Raw genomic sequence first — 26022 nt, forward strand, 5'->3', positions numbered from 1 at the left:
TAAAGCTTTATATGCCGCATCGGACCAACGAACAGCTAAAACCTCCAAGATTTCCAACCTACGAGACGTTTTACAAAGGTGCATCTGTGGAACTACCTTCTCACCCTGGTTTGCTGTTTCCTGTCTGTGCCATAGTTCAAGCGAACAAGGAGAAGTTTGAAAAACACAGTGACGAGTTGGACAAGGCATTCGATCAGCTGGAACGGCAAGGACCGCCTGAGAACGCATGGAACGCTTTTGCACCTGAAGTAGAAGTGGATCGCTTGGAGTGCGTCGCCGAACGACAAGACATCATTCCGGATGATGAGGACGTACAAGATGATATCCCAGAATTCCAGGTTCTTGAACATGGAGACGGGGTCGTGCCACGAATAGAGGCACCGCAGATGAGTGTTGAATTTGTCAGGAAGTTGTTCAGAAGTCTCAATGAGACGCAGGCAGCCATCTTCTACACGATCTGCCAGTGGTGTCAGAAGCGTGTGTGGGGTCATAATCCAGAACAGTTTTTCTACTTCGTGTCAGGTGGTGCTGGTTGTGGCAAATCGCACGTCATCAAGTGCATACACACGGAAGCGACCAAGATTCTGCGACAACTGCCTCGACTACGGGAGGAAGGGGATCTCTCCGTGCCTACGGTGCTCTTGAGTGCGTTTACTGGAACGGCCGCATTCAATATTTCCGGTAAAACACTCCATTCCATTTTGAAACTTCCAAGGAATCTGAAGCCACCGTATCAAGGACTTGGAAATGCCCTAGATGAGCTTCGAGCAAAACTACGCGACGTGGAGATTCTTATCATCGATGAAGTGTCCATGATTTCGAAGGATCTTTTTGCCTACATCAACTGGAGATGTCAGCAAATCAAAGGCAGCAAAAAACCTTTCGGGGGAATCTCTGTCCTTGCCGTGGGCGACTTTTATCAACTGCCACCTCTGGGTAAAGCCAAACCCCTCTGTGTGTACGAAGAGGATGTCCTGGACTTCTGGAAAGACCATTTCCAAATGGTTACTCTCTCCGAGATCATGCGTCAGAAAGAAGACTTGGCTTTTGCCCAACTTTTAAACCGCATACGGGTGAAGCAAAAGACCGACGACCTTGCCGAAGAAGATCGAGCTTTGTTGCTCCAGGCTGTGAAGGACCCCAAAGACTGCCCGTGTGATGCACTGCACGTATTTGCCACCAACAAGGAAGTCCACAGACACAACACTGAAACAATCCATGCTCTTCACACTGACATCATTACCATCGATGCCGAAGACTACAGGAAAGACCCAAGAACGGGAGGGATGAAGAGACAAGCGAGGCCCGTCACCGGTAAAAAGGACGACTTGCCTGACACCATACAAATTGCGTTGGGAGTACGCATAATGGTGACTAGGAATTTGGATGTCGAGGACGGTCTATGCAATGGGTGCTTTGGGAAGATTTCTCGTATTGTCAATAAGACAAAAGATGGAATCGACACCGTACACATGCTAGGGCTTCAGCTCGACAATCCACATGCAGGGAAGAAAAACCGCAAAAGGGTGCAAGGTGAAGACGACGACTGTGTGTACATCGAGAGATCCGAAGAAAGTCTGAGGAAAGGAGCCGTTCGTCGACAATTCCCCATCAAGTTGGCCTACGCCTGCACAGCTCACAAAGTCCAAGGCATGACGTTGGAGAATGCCGTGGTTTCACTGAAGAAGATATTCGAGCCGGGAATGGCCTACGTTGCCCTCAGCAGAACGACCTCGCTTCGTGGACTACACATCACGGACTTCAGCGAAAAGAAGATCTATGCCGATGCTACAGTCACAGCATCGTTGGAAAACATGACGAGAGCATCATTCGAAGGAATCATGCCGCTTTTACAGCAGGTGAGGGAAACCAACTTGGATCAAACGCTGAAAATAATCCATCACAACACAGAAGGACTGTCATCACACATCGAAGATATCCGATGCCATCACGAACTGCTTCTGTCGGATATTCTTTGCATGACGGAAACTCACCTGACCGGGTCACTCATGACACCCCACGTCCAACTGGAAGGGTACAACGCATTTATGCGAAATAGACATGTCTCCTACTCGACACACCAAGAAATTGCACAGAAAGCTGGTGGTGGAGTCGCAATCTATTGCAAAGAGCATATTTCAGCTCAGGCTAGGCAGTTTGTGCAAAATGTGACCGATCTGGAGTATGTCGTCATCAAAGTGGATAGCCCGATCAAAGCGACAATCGCTGCTGTGTACAGGCCGCCACACTACGGATTTGAAGAGTTCTCCAAAAACTTGAAGAGTCTGCTGGATTATTTGGACATGGTGGACGAACACCCCACACTAATCTGTGGAGATTTTAATGAGGATCACCTCAGCGCAGGGAATAAAACTGTTCTGGAATTGTTCCAGTCTAAAGGATACACGCAACTGATCACCACAGCAACAACCAAAAAGAACACTCTACTGGATCATATATACATCTCTCATCCGGATTTGTGCCTTCAGTCAGGTGTCTTGCATAGTTATCATAGTTATCACAATCCCGTGTACTGTATTTTGCGTAAATGAGTTTTTGTGATGGACCGGTATTGTTGTATGTTGCGGTAGCTAGTATGCCATACGGAACCGTTTGCCACTGCATCGGCTACTAATGACTACAGTGGGGCTTCCGCGGCCTTATACAAACGGTTGGGCGCGTATGGTTGGGTTGTTATGCCATACGGAACCGTTGCCAATGGACCTGGATTCATGACATCAACGGGACTTCGACAGCCTTCATCAAACGGGTTGGCGCGTATGGTCGTGTTGCGGTTAGATTGTGGCGTTAGAGATTGTGGTTAGGAGATTGTGGTTAGGTCAATTTAAGGGTTTATACCACTGAGCTACGAGGAAGGAGCAACGTCAGCAGCAGCAGCAGCAGGAAGGACAGAGGACTAGCGTGACAGCTCCAGGGAGGACACAGACAGTCAGTGCAACAGTGGCAGTAAGTTATAAAAGACAAGGGAAAGAGAGAAGTAGCAAGACACCATTGTAATGTTTGATTTTGACCTTATAACATACATTTGAACTTGAATTGATGTTCAATCTACAAAATTTGTGACAATCTGTGCGGGATATGCAGTCCCCTGCTATTCTATGATTGATATGTGCCCTTCTGTAAAGTTTCAGGAAGAATTGGGAGACCATAGCTGTCCTGTCTGGATATGAGTGTGCAATTTACCTTCTAAAGCTAAGTGTTACATTTTTTTGCTTTAGCTGTGTACTACTGCTTTTCATAACCGCGTTTGAATGGAAATGTTATATTTGAATCTCTAATTTTAATTTTTATGTTTTTCATGAACCAGCCAAATGAAGTGAGATTGTCTGAGAAGATCACGTGTGCTACATCAATGACGACGACGAGCTGGATACCAGATTATGTGTCAATTTCTTTCCGTAAGTTTTATTTCTGAGTTTGTTTTTTAATTTTCATTAGTATGGGTGTATTCATGATCCCATTGTTCATTTGTTAATTTCATTGCCCAGAGAACAGGTCCAAATAACTATGGCATTGAGGACAACTCTGAAGAATGAAGAAGCAGATGAAGAAGCAGAGGAAGAAGCACACTGAGGTCAATACTACTGATAAGGTGTAGTATTTCAGTGCATTTTATTATACAATGGTTTCAGGGTTTTTCCCGCGTCAAATGTCTTCGTTGGTGGCCAACAGACGCAGATTTTACCACTGGATTTCATAATTTTGTTATATAATCATATTGCATATAAAAATAATAGAATCAAAAGGTTTATTTTAACTAATAGTCTTAATTTTCTAACATACAGCTAACAATTGAATAAAATGAACTGCTAGCTAACAACAACTTGCTATGTGCTTTATGATATTAATCACTCCAGTATGAACTTTTTGACAGTTATTTATTTTAAAAACTGCTGTTCAATGTTTATTCATGTTAGTTCACTGCATTTACTAATGTTAACACTTACAACTTTTGATTTGAACAATGTACCGTATTAGTAAATGTAAAAATCACTAACAAAGATTAATAAATGCTAAAAAAGTTAAATGCAGGAAAAACCATGAGTTTTGTTCAAAGATGTATGATTTGATGTAAAAACTAAAGGCTTACATCTGACCCATCAACTATGCTGCTCAATAAGTAAACAATTCAAATAAATTCACTAACATTATCATATACGTTTTATCTCCTCTGCCCTCAGGATATCCAGGGAGACAGATGCGTGCCATTCAGCATAGAAACACCAGAGACCGAGTTCACCTGAGCGCAGATTGAAACCAGCTTCTCCTGAGCAAACCTGAGAGACGGTCTGCGGGTGGAACTCCAAAGTTGAAACCAAATGTCTTTTTAAAGACAACAACGGCTCTTTTCAGAGCTACCCACTCCTTCAAATAAAGAGCATTTTTACAAATGTATTCACAACAAAATTCTCAGCACTATAGGCTAAACTAGTACATAATAAATAAAAAATATATATTTTTATAATCTTAGGGGTAATGCTTTAAAGATAATTTTAATACAAAGTATATCTAATAACTAGTACAACACTAGGATCTAATCCAGGGATGGGCAACTCCGGTCCTGGAGGGCCACTGTCCTGCAGAGTTAAGCTTCAGCCCTGATGATAACTCAACTGCCTGTATCTATCTAGTAATCCTGAAAACATCGATTGCCTTTTTCAGGTGTGTTTAATTAGGGTTGGAGCTAAACTCTGCAGGACAGTGGCCCTCCAGGACCCAAGTGGCCCATCCCTGATCTAATCCATTTGCTGCGTGGAATTTGACACAACAGGCATTTAAAAAAATCTTTTAAATAAACATTTGGTTAATTGACACACACTGTGTTTTTGTCTTTATTGAATGTTATTGAAAGTTAGTCATCATTGTCACATTATGAATATTTTCTTGTGAACTTCAGAGAAGATCCAGGTATATTCACAGATGGTTCTTTAAAGATGGTAAGTGGTCGGGTCATTTAAAAGCTTACATTTAAATGAGCTTTATATACTCAACATTTATTATGTGCCATTTACAACAATATAATATACTCGTGTGCAACCGAGTGTCGAGTTTTGCCACTGCAAGCACCATTCACATTTTCTTCTGGAAATGTACGTTCTAGTTAATGGTGCTTGCCTATAGGCAAAGCAACATTAGTGTTCTCCTCCATACTTATTATTTTTTTTATTATTATTATTCTTCCGCCCAAAAGTTCGGCGCGAAACTCGCCCCGCACCGTTTGTCACAGACCCCTGGGTGAGGTGTCAAATCGACCGGCTCATTGAGGAGAGGTGTGCTATATCTTTTCTAAGCGATCGGGTGTACGATGTTCGCACAGCGGACGAAAAAGCGGCCAAAAAAGTCCCATTGACTTAACATTGCGGAATTTTCAGAAATTCAAATCCCAACTGTCATTTTTCACACACACAGACACAAAGGGCCTGACACCCCTGCATGTCTCCCCCTCTCTCTCCCTCAGAGGATTTATATTATCCAGCAGCCAATAAGTAATGGCCTAAAATCTTCATAGCCACACCATAGCAACCAGTTACAGCACCCTAGCAACCATAAGCTATAGGCACGAGGCCGCAGGCCTCGTGCACTCATTATAATGCACTCGTTTAATAGAGATTTTAAATACTCTATAAAAACTCACTCATAGGCACGAGGCCGCAGGCCTCGTGCACTCATTATAATGTACTCGTTTAATAGAGATTAAACTCACTCGTAGGCACGAGGCCGCGGGCCTCGTGCCTGACCTTAGCCCTAACCCCATAGTAACCATCTGTGGTGCCCTAGCAACCAACCAGAACACCCTAGCAACTGCCTAGCAACCGCCTAGCAACCACCCAGAACACCCTAGCAACCGCCTAGAAACCACCCAGAACACCCTAGCAACCGCCTAGCAACCACCCAGAACACCCTAGCAACCGCCTAGCAACCGCCCAGAACACCCTAGCAACTGCCTAGCAACCGCCTAGCAACCACCCAGAACACCTTAGCAACCACCTAGCAACCACCCAGAACACCCTAGCAACCACCCAGAACACCCTAGCAACCGCCTAGCAACCACCCAGAACACCCTAGCAACCGCCTAGCAACCACCCAATACACCCTAGCAACCGCATAGCAACCACCCATAACACCCTAGCAACCGCCTAGCAACCACCCAATACACCCTAGCAACCACTCAGAACACCCTAGCAACCACCCGAACAACATGAATAAGCCATATCTCAGCAGCAGAACATCGTACAGACATGGTTGTTGGCTCGTATGCAATCATGTACCACACTCTAGCAACCGAGTGTCGAGTTTTGCCACTGCAAGCACCATTCACATTTTCTTCTGGAAATGTACGTTCTAGTTACTGGTGCTTGCTTTAGCAAGGCAACAGTATTGTTATTGCTCATACTTATTATTTTTTTTTTTATTATTATTATTCTTCCACACAAAGTTCGGCGCGTAACTTGCCCCGCACCGTTTGTCACAGACCCCTGATTGAGGTGTCAAATCGACCGGCTCATTGAGGAGAGGTGTGCTATATCTTTTCTAAGCGATCGGGTGTACGATGTTCGCACAGCGGACGAAAAAGCGGCCAAAAAAGTCCCATTGACTTAACATTGCGGAATTTTCAGAAATTCAAATCCCAACTGTCATTTTTCACACACACAGACACAAAGGGCCTGACACCCCTGCATGTCTCCCCCTCTCTCTCCCTCAGAGGATTTATATTATCAAGCAGCCAATAAGTAATGGCCTAAAATCTTCATAGCCACACCATAGCAACCAGTTACAGCACCCTAGCAACCATAGGCTATAGGCACGAGGCCGCAGGCCTCGTGCACTCATTTTAATGCACTCGTTTAATAGAGATTTTAAATACTCTATAAAAACTCACTCATAGGCACGAGGCCGCAGGCCTCGTGCACTCATTATAATGCACTCGTTTAATAGAGATTTTAAATACTCTGCGGCCGAGTGCCTAACCTTAGCCCTAACCCCATAGTAACCATCTGTGAAAACTACCAACCACCTAGTAACACCATAGCAACCACCAAAAATACCTTAGCAACCGCCCTGAACACCCTAGCAACCGCCTAGAAATGTCCCAGCAATCACCCAAATACCCTAACAACCACCCAGAAAACCTTAGCAATTGCCTAGAAACCACCCGGAACACCCTAGCAACCACCCAAAATACCTTAGAACTCCCTAGCAACACCCTAGCAACCACCCAAAATACCTTAGAACTCCCTAGCAACACCATAGCAACCACCCAAAACACCGTAGAACACCCTAGCAACCACCCATAACACCCTAACAACCACCAAAAATACCTCAGAACTCCCTAGCAACACCATAGCAACCACTCAAAGTACCTTAGAACTCCCTAGCAACACCCTAGCAACCACCCAAAATACCTTAGAACTCCCTAGCAACACCATAGCAACCACCCAAAACACCTTAGAACACCCTAGGAACCACACATAACACCCTAGCAACCACCCAAAATACCTTAGAACTCCCTAGCAACACCATAGCAACCACCCAAAATACCTTAGAACTCCCTAGCAACACCATAGCAACCATCAATAACACCCTAGCAACCACCCAGAACACCATAGTAACCACCCAGAACACCCTAGCAACACCCTAGCAACCACCCAGAACACCCTAGCAACCACCTGAACAACATGAATAAGCCATATCTCAGCAGCAGAACATCGTACAGACATGGTTGTTTGCTCGTATGCAATCATGTACCACACTCTAGCAACCGGGTCGTGTTTTTTGCCACTGCAAGCACCATTCACATTTTCTTCTGGAAATGTACGTTCTAGTTATTATTCTTCTTTTTATTCTGCCACTTTTTTGACGCGAAACTCGCCCCGCACCGTTTGTCACAGACCCCTGGGTGAGGTGTCAAATCGACCGGCTCATTGAGGAGAGGTGTGCTATATCTTTTCTAAGCGATCGGGTGTACGTTGTTCGCACAGCGGACGAAAAAGCGGCCAAAAAAGTCCCATTGACTTAACATTGCGGAATTTTCAGAAATTCAAATCCCAACTGTCATTTTTCACACACACAGACACAAAGGGCCTGACACCCCTGCATGTCTCCCCCTCTCTCTCCCTCAGAGGATTTATATTATCAAGCAGCCAATAAGTAATGGCCTAAAATCTTCATAGCCACACCATAGCAACCAGTTACAGCACCCTAGCAACCATAGGCTATAGGCACGAGGCCGCAGGCCTCGTGCACTCATTATAATGCACTCGTTTAATAGAGATTTTAAATACTCTATAAAAACTCACTCATAGGCACGAGGCCGCAGGCCTCGTGCACTCATTATAATGCACTCGTTTAATAGAGATTTAAATACTCTGCGGCCTCGTGCCTAACCTTAGCCCTAACCCCATAGTAACCATCTGTGAAAACTACCAACCACCTAGTAACACCATAGCAACCACCAAAAATACCTTAGCAACCGCCCTGAACACCCTAGCAACCGCCTAGAAATGTCCTAGCAATCACCCAAATACCCTAACAACCACCCAGAAAACCTTAGCAATTGCCTAGAAACCACCCGGAACACCCTAGCAACCACCCAAAATACCTTAGAACTCCCTAGCAACCACCCAAAATACCTTAGAACTCCCTAGCAACACCATAGCAACCACCCAAAACACCTTAGAACACCCTAGCAACCACCCATAACACCCTAACAACCACCCAAAATACCTCAGAACTCCCTAGCAACACCATAGCAACCACTCAAAATACCTTAGAACTCCCTAGCAACACCCTAGCAACCACCCAAAATACCTTAGAACTCCCTAGCAACACCATAGCAACCACCCAAAACACCTTAGAACACCCTAGGAACCACACATAACACCCTAGCAACCACCCTAAATACCTTAGAACTCCCTAGCAACACCATAGCAACCACCCAAAATACCTAAGAACTCCCTAGCAACACCATAGCAACCATCCATAACACCCTAGCAACCACCCAGAACACCATAGCAACCACCCAGAACACCCTAGCAACCGCCTAGCAACACCCTAGCAACCACCCAGAACACCCTAGCAACCACCTGAACAACATGGATAAGCCATATCTCAGCAGCAGAACATCGTACAGACATGGTTGTTTGCTCGTATGCAATCATGTACCACACTCTAGCAACCGGGTCGTGTTTTTTGCCACTGCAAGCACCATTCACATTTTCTTCTGGAAATGTACGTTCTAGTTATTTTTCTTATTCCGCCGCTTTTTTGACGCACTACTCCTCCCGCAGTTTTTGTCACAGACCCATGAATGAGGTGTCAAAACGTGCGGCCTATTCGGGAATGGTGTGCTATGACTTTTACAAGCGATCGGGGGTGCGGTGGTCGCCCCAGGGGCGAAAAAGTCGACGAAAAATCCCATAGACTTAACATTACGTCAAACTTTGACGAGTCATAGCTCAGAGTTGGGATTTCGTAGAAATGTGAAATTTACCACATTTGGAGAGGCTGGCAGGCTCTGTAAGAACATACCTCACAATGGGGTAAAAGTTGCACCCCTGGGGGGCAGGAGCGGCCCAAACTTTTCCTATTGACTTAACATGGTGTAGGACGTCCCATGAAATGGAGAGAGAGAGAGAGTAAGCGATTTTGTATTGAACATAACTCTGGATCACAGTGTCATAGAGACAAGGGGGCGGGCTCATTTTACTCAGACGACCAATCAGTCTCTCCGGATCATTGTGAAGCTATCAGGCCACGCCCCTAGCAACCATTTAGAGCACCTTAGCAACAAGTTCCATAGACTTCCATTGAAAGAGATCAAATGGATATCTCTGGATAGAAGAGTCATAGAAACATGAGGGTGGTCTCGTTTGACTCGGGGCAGCAAACAGCCAATCATGAATCACATCAACACTTCCTAGCCCCTCCCTAGCAACCATTGTCGAGCACCTTAGCAACCAAAATCCAGACAGGGATATCTTCCATTCTGAATGTCAAAGAGACGTGGGAGTTGGTTTATATCATTCATACTGACAAGCAGCCTTTGGAGTTTCATGATTGGCAGCTGCCAAGCCACTCCCTAGCAACAAAAGAGTGTACCCTAGCAACCATTTTGCAAGACCTATATCTCTGCATCAAAACATCGTATAGAGATGGGGGTTGGTTTATACATTCACACTGACTTTGGAGCTTCATGATTGGCAGCTGCCAAGCCACTCCCTAGCAACCAAACAGATTACCCTAGCAACCGTTTTGCAAGGCGTATATCTCTGCATCAGAACATCGTATAGAGATGGGGGTTGGCTCTTTTGACTCATGCTAGCAAACAGGACTTGCTACATGATGCTACACATGCTAGCAGTGTATAGCTACATGCTAATTTTGATTAGCTAAGTGCTAAATCATGCCAAGAAAATGCTACAAACACCATAGTAACCATCTGTGACAACTACCAACCACCTAGTAACAACATAGCAACTACCCAGAATACCCTAGCAACTGCGTAGCAACGCCCTAGCAACCACAAAAATACCCTGGCAACTGCCTAGCAACGCCCTAGTAACCACACAGAACACCCTAGCAACTGCCTAGCAACCGCCTAGCGACCACCCAGAACACCCTAGCAACCACCCAGAACACCCTAGCAACCGCCTAGCAACCACCCAGAACAACCTAGCAACCACCTAGCAACCGCCTAGCAACCACCCAGAACACCCTAGCAACCGCCTAGCAACCACCTAGCAACCGCCTAGCAACCACCCAGAACACCCTAGCAACCGCCTAGCAACTGCCTAGTAACCACCCAGAACACCCTAGCAACCGCCTAGCAACCACCCAGAACACCCTAGCAACCGCCTAGCAACCACCCAGAACACCCTAGCAACCGCCTAGCAACCACCCAGAACACCCTAGCAACCGCCTAGCAACCGCCTAGCAACCACCCAGAACACCCTAGCAACCGCCTAGCAACCACCTAGAACACCCTAGCAACCGCCTAGCAACCACCCAATACACCCTAGCAACCACCCAGAACACCTTAGCATCTTCATAGCAAACTCCATGAACACCCTAGCAACCGGGTCGTGTTTTTTGCCACTGCAAGCACCATTCACATTTTCTTCTGGAAATGTACGTTCTAGTTATTATTATTATTGCGAATATTTTGATAAACACATAATAAACAAAAATTTTCATTTTTGTGTGAATTCATTCTATGTGCTCTCATATTATTGCTACGAGTAATTGAACTTTTTAGATCTCCAAATGCAATGTTAGTCATAGTATCTTTTAGCACTTTTTTGACAAATAATCTTAAAATATAGTTTTGAAAGCTCCAGTTCTGCAGGAAAAATAGACTGTGTACACAACCTCAATAAGATCTGAACTTACAACAAAGTGCAGCTGGGGGCTAACTGCACGCAGACACATTAACTTTGATAACCCTGAAAGCTTTTACGATCAATATGGCAAACGCTTACTGATACCTACTGGCAATTTTTTTTTCCATAATTTTCCTTTCCTCCAAAGCACCATACTTCAGCAGCAATTCACAGCTGATGGGACACGTTTACAAAATAATATAATTCTATTCATCCATCCGTCCGTCTGTCTGTCTGTCTGAGGATGATATTCCCATGTCACAGAAAATAATACCCAGAAACTCGTTCATAGTTTGAAAGTGAAAATAGTCATTATCAAGTGTATTTACAAATGTGCACAGTACAGACTTCATTTTTCACCATTTCACAGAAAATTCACAACTCTTTCAATTTACATATATGCTTTCACACACTGTATTTAATATATGTTTTTATAATAAATATATCATTCTAGCCCACAGCATATATTGACCATAAAATAGTTTGTAATCCATTTGTAGTTGAAATTGCATTCCATTTCATGGACAGCAAGACTGATATTTGCATTTACATGATCAGAAAAAGGCTAAAGACAGAGACGAGGTGAAACAAGAACTGATACAAACTGATACATCTTAACAGCCTGAGTTTGTACTCGAAGATCCCGCAACTCTGTACTTCACATCAAATTAATCTGTAATGCCTTTTGTCCTAATGCTTTGTCCTGAACTTTCTGGTATTATTCACAAAACAATGTCTACAACAGGGGTCCTGTAATCCTGAGTCCTTTTATACTGTAGCAAACAACACTGCAAAATATATTTCAGACATTTTTTACTGGAAACCAAGACACAAATACTGGCATCGCATTCAAATAACAGCCATTCAATAGTCTAGCTCACAGTAAATAAAACGTTATTCCTCTATAACTTTCAAAAGAGACATCATTGGGGTTAGACATAAATACAGTGTCTTCAATGGCTGTTAACAGATGATTTGTAAAAGCCCAAGGGTTTTCAGGATTTCAGTTTAAATCACATATTTATCAGAAAGCAGCACACAAAAATCTTGTCAAGTAGATGTAACCCCTCCAGTTCTACTCGCACTGCTCTGAGCGGGATTCGAACCGGCTCTTCCGCCATGGAAGGTGGGTGCGCTAACAAGGACCCTATGACCGCTGAGTCTAGCGTCAGTCGCTAGTGCACCTCTTGAGGCCAGGGAAGTGAGGCTTACTCACACAGATCTTACTGGCCTCCATTTAATCCACAATAATCATCCTGGACTAGCAGTTCAGGGGTAAAACAATATTGTTGTGTATAGATTATTTACAAAACACTTATTTTTTTTTGCATTATTTAACCATACCATTCAAAACATCTGGCTTGGTCGCTACCGTAATACTCTGATATGCATAAATGTCACACTATTGTGACCAAGGCCTCATTTATAAAATGTACATACTGTGTGAGGTGATGCTAAATCTCATGGATTAGATCATATGTTAAAAGAGATATATTCACTGTCTGAATTAATAAATTAATTGGTGACAACCTTTAAATTCGCAGGAATATTCTGATGTGAATACAATTTTTGGACAAACGCTAATAATGTAATTGTCAGTGTCTTATTTTTTAAACCACTTTAACAGAAGATTTTAAAAGACCTGGAATAAGATAACATAATAGGATGTTTTAATGTGTCGAGTACACATTTTTGTGAGAATATGATTTTGAATCAGATTATGATTTGCTCGTAAACATGGCCAAGGAATGAATATAACATTGCAAGGATATTTGTGGGCACTCTATAGGATACAAAATGAAGCAGGATGGATTTGGATTTTTTTTTGGAAATGCTTGCTTGTTAAACATTTAGTAAATGCTTGTTTGCTCATGTTCAGTGTGATTAGTCACTTTTCCACCATTGGGTTGAACAGTTCTAACAATGGTAAGGAGTGGCTCCAGTTACATGCTGCGTTTACGGCATGTCATAATTATCATAAATAAAGTTCTGTATGCTTTCAAAATTACTCTTGCGTTACTTTGATGTTATACACAGATCGATCTGCACAGTGGTGCTTCAAGTTGAACACACCTTAAATCTGCAGTGGTCAGGTGGTACAGCAGCCAAGTCGTAGCTTTCAGAAAATTACAAGTTTACACGTTGTAATTACTTGTTGTAAGTTCTACATGCACGTGAAGGCTTTTTGCAGTTCAGAAACATTACGGTAATTACGACATGACTTTAACGTCCACTTGAGCCTGGTACGGCACGGCAATATTACAAATCGTTCTCGTCCCGGAATTATTAGCACGGTGGGCTAGTAGGTTGAACCGCTCTGGTAGAATGCGTGTAGTGACGTCGCAACGCAGGATTGGTCACTTGTCTGTTGATTGGCTACCAGTTTTTGTAGCTAGCCAAGCACACTATTTGAGTGAAGTATAAACAAGTTAATAGTAAAATTTAAATACATATCTGATCATCCTCCATAGTGTGGACGCTATTTACATCTCATATCGTCTGTAAACTCTGGCGTTAACAAGGCAACAGCTGACAAATTTGTATTACATTCCAAAGAGCTCCGTTATCAGTCCCAAAGTGGAAAATGAAACCAAATCCATTCTGGCTGGGCCAGATCTGCACGGAATGGCAAGGTAAAGGAAAGAAAACGGTTTGCCCCGACAGTTGAAAAGCGGCTATTCTTTGTAAGTATTTATAAATGAGGCCCCAGGTCTGGTTTAGTTTTAGTTTAGTAGCTACCATATAGTCTAAGATAACGAGAAAAACACCACATTTGAATTTGTTATGCCACATCAGAAAAGCAAAAAAAAGAGAGCATTCATACATAAAACAGCAGGCACTGAGCTCTGGTCTTACAGGCAGTCATTTTGGCATAGATTTAGATAAAGCTCAGAGCCTGGTTCACACATTTACGTCCATGTGAATCATCCATGATTGAGTCAGAGTGAAAAATGCCAACTCATTGCATCTGGACTCCTTTTTATTGATGGCATATTCCGTTTGACATCAGTGTTTAAGCAGCATCACAGCTCTGTAGGAATGTCGTGCCCTCTGCGACACTGACTGTGGTGCGAATAAACAGGACATGTGTTTAGTCTGTGGGAACAGTGCTGGAAATCGTGCTGAAACATTGTTTTTGACCATAGCTGAAAGAGATTTCACACAAAGGCAGCTGAATTGATTCCTCACTGGCAGCATTCACACACAAGTGAGACAAAAACACTGGAATAGGGTTGATGATCTCTTTCTGTCACCGGCATGCCAAAGCAAACGACCAAAGCAGCGATGGCTCATTTGAAGAGCAGAGAAATGACAGGCCACTGCATACAAGAGTTTGAAAGGCAAAAATAAAAGTAGCATGACCGTTGCATGTCTATTCAGGCTGGTGCGCTCATGTTAGATGATGAATATCTCTGGAGTTCATAGACATCCTTTTGCGTTACGCTCATGGAAGGACAGATATTCCCAAAGTAGATACATTTTTTAGCTTCTGATTGTGAATAAAAAAATAAAACACTTGACATTTGAGGAAACTAGATGAACAGTTCCTGTGGCCAAACAAGACATCTTTTCTTATGAGTTCACAATTCGTTTGTGCAGTTCTTTAAATTCCTGAAACGGTCTTTGTGTTCTGTTTCGGCTGGAGTATTTCTTCATTGCTGATGTTGTTTCAAACTGAAAAAGAAAAGAAAAAATTGTCAATATTCTTATTTAATTGGAAGAGAATTCCAGAGTTTCGGATCCACAGCACTGAATGATCTACCAGCCTTTATTGAAAGACGAAAAGGAGGTACATTAAGCAGTTTTAAGTCAGATAACCGGAGGGAGCGAGAAGGTGAATGATAGCGCAGAAGTTCAGATAAATAATGGGAAGCAAGTCCATGAAGACATTTAAAAGTTAACAAGAGAATTGTATACTGAATGCGGAGAGGAACGGGTAACCAATGTAGATTATAGAGCAAAGGGGTAATGAGGGGTGATCAGATTTCTTGACTTGATTGATGACATATTGTAGTTTAGTGATTGTTTTAGCAGGCAGCCCAATAAGAAGTGAGTTACAGCAGTCAAGATGAGAGGTTATCAAAGCATGCTTTAGAGTTTCAGTATCTTTAGTGCTGAGAGCAGGTGACAGTCGGGCAATATTGCGAAGGTGGTAGAATGCAGTCTTTGTAATAGAACATATATGAGATTTAAATGTAAGCGACAAATCAAATGTTACACCCAGATTTTTAACAGTATGGAAAAGGAAGAGCAGAGACAGAGCGAGCTGATATGTAAATGTGCAAGTCATCGGCATAACAGTGATAGCTGAGACCAGAGGTAACAAATAAATATAGAATAGAAGTGGTCCAAGAAGAGAGCCTTGAGGTCCCTCACCTTGAGAGAGAACATAGAGAATATTTGAAGTTATGGACACTAGTAATACTATAACAAGATAAAGCACTACCATGATGCCAATAGCTGATAGAAGAGAGGTAAGTATGCGATAAGATACAGTGTCAGAAGCTGATTTTAAGTCAACCATGATGAGAACAGTGAGACAACCAGAATCAGCAGATATTAGGAGGTCATTAGTCATTTTGACCACATGTTGTTTCAGTGCTATGGCCTGGCCGAAAGCCAGGGCCGGGTTTCCCGATAACGATGTATCTTAGCTCTTAAGAGCGCTTTCGATCTGCAAGGTTACCAACGCTCGCGGCAGTTCCACGCGCGTTTCCCCAAAAATGCACTTAACATGCAATGCGTTCTACGTGCTACTTAAGAGTCACTGTCCATTTACGAAGTGCTGAAATATAACCTTATATGGATTCCTATTCTGAACGTTTAACCTAATAATCGGCATCTGTGGATTAGCAATCAAGACATGTCTGTATAAAGCACATACAGGCGGAGTCACTGACAAAATGGCTGAAAAAAAAGATACCTTTCAAAAAGATACAATTAAAGAGTGCCCTTACACTCTTAGAAGAAAAGGTTCTATATAGAACCTTAAAAGGTTCTATAGGCGCTTCGTATTTGGAACCCCTAAAAGGTTCTATATACGGAACCCTTTTTAAGGGTTTTTAAGAACCAAAAGGGTTCTTTCTTGTCATTATAGAACCTTTTTAGCATAAAAGGTTCTTTGGAGTTGAGTAAAGAACCCTATGGTTCTATATAGAACCCTAATGAACCCTTTTTTTCTAAGAGTGTAGAACCTTTTAGGGATTCCAAATTCCAAATACGTCTTCTAGTTTGTCAAGAGATTTAAAGCACCGTTTTTGAAGACTGCGCATGTGCGAACGTGCTCTACTATGTAAGAACGAGCCAAATATTGAGTCTGGTAATAAAGCAAAATAACTGAGAAAAAATTGAAATGGTCTTCAGATGCCATGTCTGTAACTTATATGACAAAATCTAGCGTTAATTCGATCTCAAACAGATTCATTCAAATAAGTTATTAGTGCACCACGTGCGAGACGTCATAAACCAACGTGGTTGAACGATACTTTGCGACATATGGTTTCGGGAAACAGTCGTGACTAGCTAGTTGATTTCTCCAATGATGCATCGTACTATGGTAGTTAAGCAGTGAGCTATATAGTTGTATGGGAAACGCACCCCTGATTGATAGGGATCAAGAAGATTGTTAGGATAGAAATGAGCTTGTAACTGTGAAGCAACTCCTTTTTTAATTAGCAGAAACGAAAGGAAGATTTTATATAGGCCTAGGTCTTAAATTATTCATAAAAGAGGAATCTAGCCCTGGTTTCTTTAAAATGAGAGTGACCGCAGCTGTTTTTAATGATAGCATGAACAGACCCGGAAGAAATCGAAAAGTTGATCAAATGAGGTAGTTTTTAAGAAGTGAGGTAGGTGGTGGATCTAACTGACAAGTAGTTTGAGCAATTAGGCCACTAACAGAGGATGGGCTGGCGAGAGTAAGAAGATGTGCTTTATGAGCTGACCAGTTAGAGGAAACTTCTGATGAGCTTGATGAAAAGGTTTCATAAATGGATTTTATTTTATTTTCAAAAAAGTGGTATACATTTAGGTATACATTTTACTTTTAAGTACTAGTAAATTTAACTTAAAAGTTAAACTGTTTTTTTTTTTTTTTTTTTTTTTTTTTTTTTTTGGGAATATTTAAAGTTAAATTAAAGTTATGCTCACTTTTCACTTAAATGTACTTTTTGATGTATGTTGTCTTTTTGTTAGTAGCTTATAAACTACTTTTTCAGAACAGTAGCTTGATGAAGAGTATTTTTTAAAAACTTTAAATGTTGTTGCTTGCAACTTCCAAAGCTTCCAAAGCCAATTCTGTCTATGATTATGGAGGATTTACCACAATTAAAGTACCAGGTTTTGTTCAATATAACAAAATATTTGTAAAAGCTTGTAAAAGCTTGTATATGACTTTCTGACTTTCATAATCAATGCAAAAATAGGTGGAAATATTTGGTCTAAGATATTTCTTAATTTGCATATTGACAGTGAAAAAAATCAAATCCCCCATAAAATGCCTTCATTTGAAACTCGATGAAACCTGCCAAGCTTGAAGAAAGAGTGTGAGATTGTTTCAGGATGTATATTTATTGGCCTGCATGTAATGACACAATGTAAATATTTTCTCTCATATATCCATCACAGAAGATAAACTGTTCCAATGAATATTTCCCTTTCTTTCTTCAAACATCAATTTGCACGCATGGAGACGCCTCAGGAGAAATGCAGAGTCTAAGTCAATCCACCAGGGCTGTCAGTATTCAAATTTAGAGCCTCAGCTCTTACCCCAAGCCTGTAACAGTGACACAGCTGAACACCTGGGGAAGCTTCAGTCTCTCGAGAGGTCATTCTCAGCACCCTTCTTGTGCAAACAGGACTGAAAATAAATCTGCTCATCTGCTAGTTTGCCTGTGGAATAACCTTCCCAAACACGGAGTCTGGCAATCCCTCCGGTCTTATAATCCTTATCTCAGTCGTACCCCAGAAGACTAACTGAAAATACAAGGGGGAAAATGAATTGCGCCGGCTGATAATGTTGTTTATTTGCATGCGTTGTTTTAGCAAATCCACTAAAGGGATTAGGCAAATCAGGTAATTGTGCAAACACTCCCACAAAATAAGTGCTGATAGCAATATTTCCTGTCAGAAATAATGTGTAAAATTTTTATTTTTAGCTTGTCACTGTGTCAGTACCCTCAGATGTGCAGCTTTGCACTTTCTCTTCCACTAAAATGTGCACATTTGAATTGTATTTTTATTAGAATAGAGGAAACAAAAAAATAAAATGTGATTTTTTTTTTTACATTTTGACAAAAATAAAATGTGATTTTTTTTTTTTACATTTTGACACACACACACACACACACACACACACACACACACACACACACACACACACACACACACACACACACACACACACACACACACACACACACAACACAACACACACACACACACACACACACACACACACACACACACTCAGAAAGGATGTGTTAAATTGTGATAGCCAAGATTTATATTGTTAGAAAAAAACGTCAATTTTGAATAAATTCTGTTCTTTTTCTTTAAAGAATTCTGAAAAAATAAAATACAAACCTAAAAAAATTAGCAGCACAACTATTTCTAACATTGATTACAAATCAGCATTTCTGAAGGATCATGTGACACTGAAGCCACTGAGTAATGGCTGATGAATATTCAGGTTTGCATCACAGAAATAAATTATATCTTAAAGTATATTCAAATAGAAAACCATTATTTTAAATTGTAATAATATTTCACAATATATATATATATATATATATTTGTCCTGTATTTTTGATCAAACAAATGCAGGATTGATGAGTACAAGAGATTTCTTTGAAAAACATAAAAAAATACGAAGTTCTGGCATGCAACTCTAGGTGGTGCAGGCTAAAAGGTCCTTTACTCGCCTGTTCATAATCATATCATTATCTACAGGGCGCAGCTGATTGGTTCCTGCCGTATCAGTAGCCAATGAGCTCACTGCTCAACCTTCAAATACTTGGGAAGGATTTGCCTTAGCAGTACAGCGTGCTTTCAGAAACCCTCCACCTTCCCCAGCTCCACCTGTATAGATCTGCTATGGGTAATTCATGTACTCTATATTGAACAACAGCAGCATGTCGTGTACTGTATGTGTTGGCAGTAGCAAGTCCCGTACACTTGAGGACACACAAAATGTAAAATGTGATTTTTGACCTATATATATATATATAGAAATAGAAATTCATTTGGTGATTAATTCAAGCTGGTGTTTCCACTATCATCTATCATTTGTTCCTACTTTGGAATCATTATAAATGGATGCTGTTAATATCCATATAAAATGTACAAAAATGTACACACGTGTCCCATTTAAGATTGTTTACCACCAGCTTTATACGGTAATAGCACAATAATACAATCACAGAATGTGGTGCATTCTATAATGAGGCTTATTTGCATAAAAAAGAGGCATGTTTGGCTATAAAGTAATGTAATAACTTAAATCTGCATGGTGCAATGCTATATACCAGCACAAACTGTAGCGCTTGGTTAAGCGTGATTGCAGGTGCCATGTAAATAAAATGCAGAGATTGGTATTGAAATACTGCATGCTAAAGTGGCACAACTGTTTAGTCAATTCGCCCACACAGTTATAAAGAGAATATCAAAGCTGTGAGGGAATAGAGTGACTCAGTTCATTGAGCAGACAACAGTGAATAACATTTGCAGGATTCAGCCCCATACCTAACATAGTTACTTTGATGGCTCATAAATGAAGACCTATCTTCAATCATTCTGACAGAAATACAGCTTTCAAATAGAAAGAACCTTTCACTCCCTGCACCTTACTCCTTCAGACTTTTATGTGCTTTTTTCCTGCTTTGGATTTCTGTTTATTTCCTCAAAAATATATGAAATAATTGTCAAACATCTGAGCCACGGGAGGCCACAATATACGGTGAAATCGGTGAAGGAAAGTTTCAAGACAACAAGAGAAAGAAGACAATCATTAATGCGCAACTCAGATTTAGCTTCACTTATACTAACAATTGCTAAAAACAATGTTTCCCTACTGAAAAGACCATCATATCACTAATGTACACAACCGTTTAAAAGTTTAGGGTTAGCAAGGTTTTTAATGTTCTCTCTTATGCTCACCAAGGCTGCATTTATTTAATCAAAAATATAGTTAAAACTGTGAAATATTATTACATTTTAAAATAGCTGTTTTCTCTTTTAATAATTTTTAAAGGTTCATTTTAGCAGTCAATATTCCAGTCTTTGTTTAAAACAATTGGGCTGCTTAATATTTTTGTGGAAATCGATATCTTTCAGGATTTTTTTATTTATTTCAAAAGAACATTATCTGTTTGAAATATAATTTGTTAAACATTATAAATGTCTTTAGTATCACTTTTGAACAATTTGATGCATCATTGCTGGATACAAATGATTAATTTCTTTCTTATGAATGTTATTGTATGTTATATGTAAGCTTTTTAACTAGCTAGTCTTTTCAGCAGGTTTATCCACTCTAAATTGTAAAACACATTTTAACATGCCTGAAAGATTATACTACATATTACGATGGTTCCAAACTTGATATACCCCCAGGAATCAGTTTCAACAAAAGCCAGCTTGGCACTGCAGTGGCATAAGCTGCATCTATATATTTACACAGTTTAATGTGGCATGAATGCATAAATAATGTTATGAGGTAATGTTTGATATAAATTAAAAATCAATTGAAAAAAAATAAATGATGGTACAAATGAAGAGCAGAGACGGAGTGAGCTAATATGTAAATTAGCAAGTCACCGGCATAACAGTGATAGCTGAGACCATGACTATGGATAATGTGATAGAGGTAACATAAATATGAACTGAAGTGGTCCAAGAACAGAGCCTTGAGGGACACCTTGAGAGAGAGAACACATAAAAGATTGAAAGTTATGGACAGTACTAAAAATGTGTATATCAGTGAGATATAACATAAACCAAGAAAAAGCACTGCCTATGATGCCGATAGCTGATAGCCGAGTGGTACTGTAAGTATGTGATGAGATACAGTGTCAAAACCAAGCTGCATCTATGTATTCACACACAGTTCAATGCTGCATGAATGCAATACAATGGCATAAATAATGTTATGAGATGTTTTTTGAAGATTTTGTTCGCATACTCCCTCTGTCACCTCACGTACCCCAGTTTGGGAACCACTGACATACTAGATTTGTGCTAGATTTGTGTGTATTATCAAAAGACTTGGTGTGTGTCTCAACCAGAAATGCAGTATTTGTATGGTACATTCTGTGTGTGGTCACGGATCGTGCTGTTTAGTTAGTGACGGATACAGCCATCACCTTGGAAACTGTGCCAACCCTGACATCCTAGGTGAAGGGGAACTGCCATCAAAATCGCCAAAATGAGTCAGAGGTGTTTGTGTGTGATGGCGCCAGAGGGGTCACGATCCCCCTGTATCTGCTCCAATCAGCTGGAGTGACAGCAGAAGAAAGAGGAACTGACATCAGCCTTCCCCTTCAGCATTGCTGTGAGGCCAGACGCGCTCTGGACGCTCCTGGGTCCCTATTTACATGAGCTTTAAAAAAACCTGTCAGCTGTTGACTCATCTCTTGAGATCCTGGTGAAGTATTGGTGTGCCTTTGGTTCCTTTTCTCTGTCTTTGGCTGAGGTTCGACAGCTCGCTGGCCTGCACATTATCTTAAGGCCCTGACATACTGCCAACTTTTTGAGACTGTGCAGACAGGTAATTTAAGCATGTGTCAGGTGAACGGGGGCCATTTTTAGGTCAGCGATCAATATACCACTGAAACATATTAATTATAATTTAAAAAGAGGATTGCAGTTTTATGTATTTTAACTGGTTTGCCTGTGTAGTAGTAATGGACTACGGTTTATCAAACGCTATTATTACTCTAAATTACAATTAGTCATCACGCACACACGTTCCCATTCAATAATAACATACAACATCTAAATAATGACTGATGTCAGGGATGGGCCACTAAAATCTATGCTCAATTTTTGAGTCTTATGGTGCGTTCACACTGGACGCGAATAACGCGTCAGGCGCGAAGGATTTCAATGTTAAGTCCATGCAAAGACGCGTTACGTGCGTAAAAAATTCCTGCGGCGCGAATGAGGAGTAGAGTGCGGCGCGTTAGACGCGAATATGCTTGACGCGCGAATGGCGCGAATTATTTATGTAGTGTTTTTTGTGCATTCACGCGTTTGACGCGAATTCGCGTCTGCCGCCCGAGTTGAAAAATCGGAACTTCTGCGTCAATTCGCGCCGCGTTAACCAATCAGGAGTCTGCTTGCTTCACGTGGCATAAAGTGACATATCATAACAAACTCCTGCTCTAAGTCACTCATTCAAAATTGAGGAGAAACTAATTTTAGCTGTGAGTGATCACCCGGAATTATATGACTCAAGTTCATACTTTTATAGAGACAGGAACAAAAAGGACCTCACTTGGAAGAAGATAAGTGAGGAGATTGTACAACCTGGTAAGTTAAGTTGTAAGATATACAAATTTCACTTTTGTGTCACGTTATTGACCTACTAACTCGCTAGCAAGCTGCCGTGCTGCTAGTTTACAACTATTTAAATGATCTATCAACATCAGACATCTTGTAAAAAGATGGCCGCCAACAGGTTTCGAAACTTTTGAAACTTTCGCCTCTGATGCTCGTAAATTTCGCTTCAAATTTATGTTTTTACGTGCGAATGGACACAAAGTGATCAAGCGTATAACTAGACGCGGCAGGCTGCAAATTTGGCGCGCTATTCGCGTCTGGTGTGAACGCACAGTAAGAATTGCTTCTCTATATTTGGATGACCTTTTCATTGCACACAAAAAGTGACCAATTTAAACTTGGTCAAGTACTGAGTTCTTTGATAGCATAGACATAGGGAAAGAGATGTTTGAAAGTAATTGAAGAGGAGTCTCACTGCACCTCAATCTTTCATGCTTCTCTACCAGAGCATATTTGTAAGAGTTGAATGCTGGGCTGAGAGAAATACAAACCCTAAGGAGGGCCCATGCGAGCTAGACCACTTTAGCTTATTTTCCTCTGTCCTCCCCTGAAGTGAAAGATCTAGGCGATGATGATGAGAGCAGAGTTGCACAACTGCCATAAAGCAATATCATGGAAGGCAATATGACGGTACTTCTGTTAGATGCTTCCCTTGGGTTGACAGCACTTTGTTTGCTAGATATGCATTGTGCATGTTCTTTGCCTCAAAAAGTAGCCAGTTCAGCCTTGACCGGAGTGGCATAGACAAAGAAAGAGACACACAGTGTACCATATGTAGTCTAATGAGGATGCACTGAGCCTAGTTATTTATTTCACAACCTGGCAGGGTACAAATAAGTTTTGATATGGAGTCTTGCTGCACCATTTAGCACCATTCTCAAAACAACCCCGTTGAGACTGCTTCAGCTTATGTTCTTCTTCCTCTCCAAAAATGAACAATCTAGATGATTACTGAAAGGTGATATCAGGGAATGCTCTGTTAGAACCCTCCTTAGTGAGCACTAACACGCACTCTCACATTTGAAGTACATTTACACACTAAACCTAACAAGGTGTGAAATCTGAACATAGGTGCTCAGCATCTTGAAGAATCTTTTTCGTAATCACACTGAAAAGAACCACTTCTAATATCCAGCATCCTATAAACTACCTCATGCATCATGAGTAAATGATGAAACTAAAGGAATTTGAGTTGAACTGTTAGCTAATGTGTCTCTCGAATCTATTATGAGGTTAGGAAGCACTCATCTATCCATTACAAATATGCCAGTGTATACAGCGATATTAAGAAGCATTATTCAGGGAAATAAGTACTAAGGTTTTACTAAGTGGGGTTTAAGAGGTTGAGAGTTAAAGAGCTCAGCAGAGCTATTTTTAAAGAGTTAACTATGCTTTAACTTTATAAATGCTAGTGATGCATGCAAGCTTAAAAATTACAATATGCACTCTTGTGCTCATTAATCACATTTCTAAGATGAGAAAAATATAAAGATACTGCACTAAAAGCAACTTGTCTTTAATGCAAAGCTGGTAGTTTTGCAAGACTTCTGCAGCGAGAGTGCTGAAATGAAATATAACAGAATTTATTTGAAATAAAAACTTAACTATGCTTTAACTTTATGAATGCTAGTGACGTATCTGAGCTTAAAATTTACAATTTGCACTCTCATGCTAATTAATCACATTTATAAGATGAAAAATCGCACCGATATTACACTACTAAAACCAACTTGTCTTTAATGCAAAGCCAGGAGTTCTGCGAGACTTCTAAGATGCGGCGCGGAAGATTGAGAGAGCTGAAACGCAATAGAGGAAGGCAGTCAGATTAAAGACCCACGCTAACCCCCAATGAAGGACGGAAAGAGAAATCTGTTTATACAGCCAGTCTCTCTTTATGCCTGTGCAGGGAACTAATCCCAATGACTGTCAGCCGAATACTCGTCACCCCACCAAAGCTCCTTACACGACTCCACGCACATCCAGCAGTAGCCGCATCCGCATCAGCTGGCGTCCCGTTGTCCCCTGGAGACGGCATGGTTTAATCCCCAAAGCCACTCTTTCTCTCGACTGGCACCCGGCGTTACATTAGGCAGCTCATTCCTGAGTTATATAAGAGCGAGATGAGATGAAATTTATTCTCGACTGTCCATCATGAGCAATCTTCCCTGTCAATGAGTTTCCGCTCCCCTGGAGTGAGCCAGGTGATCTCTGAGACCAGAAACAAATGCAGATGTGAGTGTATGACCAATCAAGCATGCAGTCATTCTACCTGCACGATTATTCAAAATAAATTCTACATCGGAATATGGCTTATTGCTGCTTTGATTCGATAATCCCACTGTGTTCTTACATGTGAGCAGCTCATGATCCGCCGGTGTTTGCAGCGTCTCAGAGCGGCTAAGATTGCAGTAAATGCTGCTCCACGTGAATTCCAGTTTAGGTCGCTTTAATGTGCATTTGGGAATGCAACATTCACCAACCATCTTCCCATTCTTTTAATGGGAATCGCTTTTCAACAACAGAGAAGCTTTAACCCTTTCGCACGCAAGTCTTAAATATTCTAGCTGAGCCCCCAGCATCAGTTTTTTAACCGCTTGAGCCTTACGGTCCCACATGTAGGATTGTTATTTCTGTGCCCCTAACATATGGAATTTTAGAATGTACAGTGACGTCAAATTTTGCCAGATTCAAATTGGCTTTCGCACTAACATAGAGAGAGGTGAGCTGGATAAGTGGCCATCATTCATATTCGCACAAACTCAAACAGTGTTTACAGGCACATGATGTGTTTATTTTATGTCACAGACACTCAAATTGTCACAGAAGTACCATGACAAAAGTTTATAGGGCATATAAACACAATAATGTCAATGAAACGGTCAAGCGATGCACACAGCCATGTTTGTTTTTTGATTAGGTGACTCGGCGGCTGTCATTTCCGTTCACTCAAACAGTGTTCACAGGCACATGGCTGCATATTACTATAGATAAAAACAGAAATGGCATTCTACATGACAGCTACTGTAGCATGGTGGTCCCCATCGCAGATTATAGATCAGCTAAC

The 26022-nt window shown here is 41.2% G+C and overlaps 1 protein-coding gene across 2 annotated transcripts in view; it reads right to left on the bottom strand.

Annotated features, from left to right (window-relative positions):
* Positions 1-11686: 11686 nt before the first annotated feature.
* The window catches only part of LOC307010056 (zinc finger matrin-type protein 4), a 123246-nt gene continuing 108910 nt past the window's right edge, over positions 11687-26022 (bottom strand). Inside the window, exon 7 of one of the 2 annotated variants that reach the window (XM_079634427.1) lies at positions 11687-15074. In XM_079634427.1, the coding sequence (XP_079490553.1) occupies positions 15053-15074 (22 nt within the window). In that variant the 3' untranslated portion in view covers positions 11687-15052. The remainder of the gene's footprint in view (positions 15075-26022) is intronic. The other variant, XM_079634426.1, reaches the window with a different exon arrangement.

This window comes from Phoxinus phoxinus, assembly GCF_949152265.1.
Source record: "Phoxinus phoxinus genome assembly, chromosome: 14".
In the NCBI taxonomy this organism is placed as follows: Eukaryota; Metazoa; Chordata; class Actinopteri; order Cypriniformes; family Leuciscidae; genus Phoxinus; species Phoxinus phoxinus.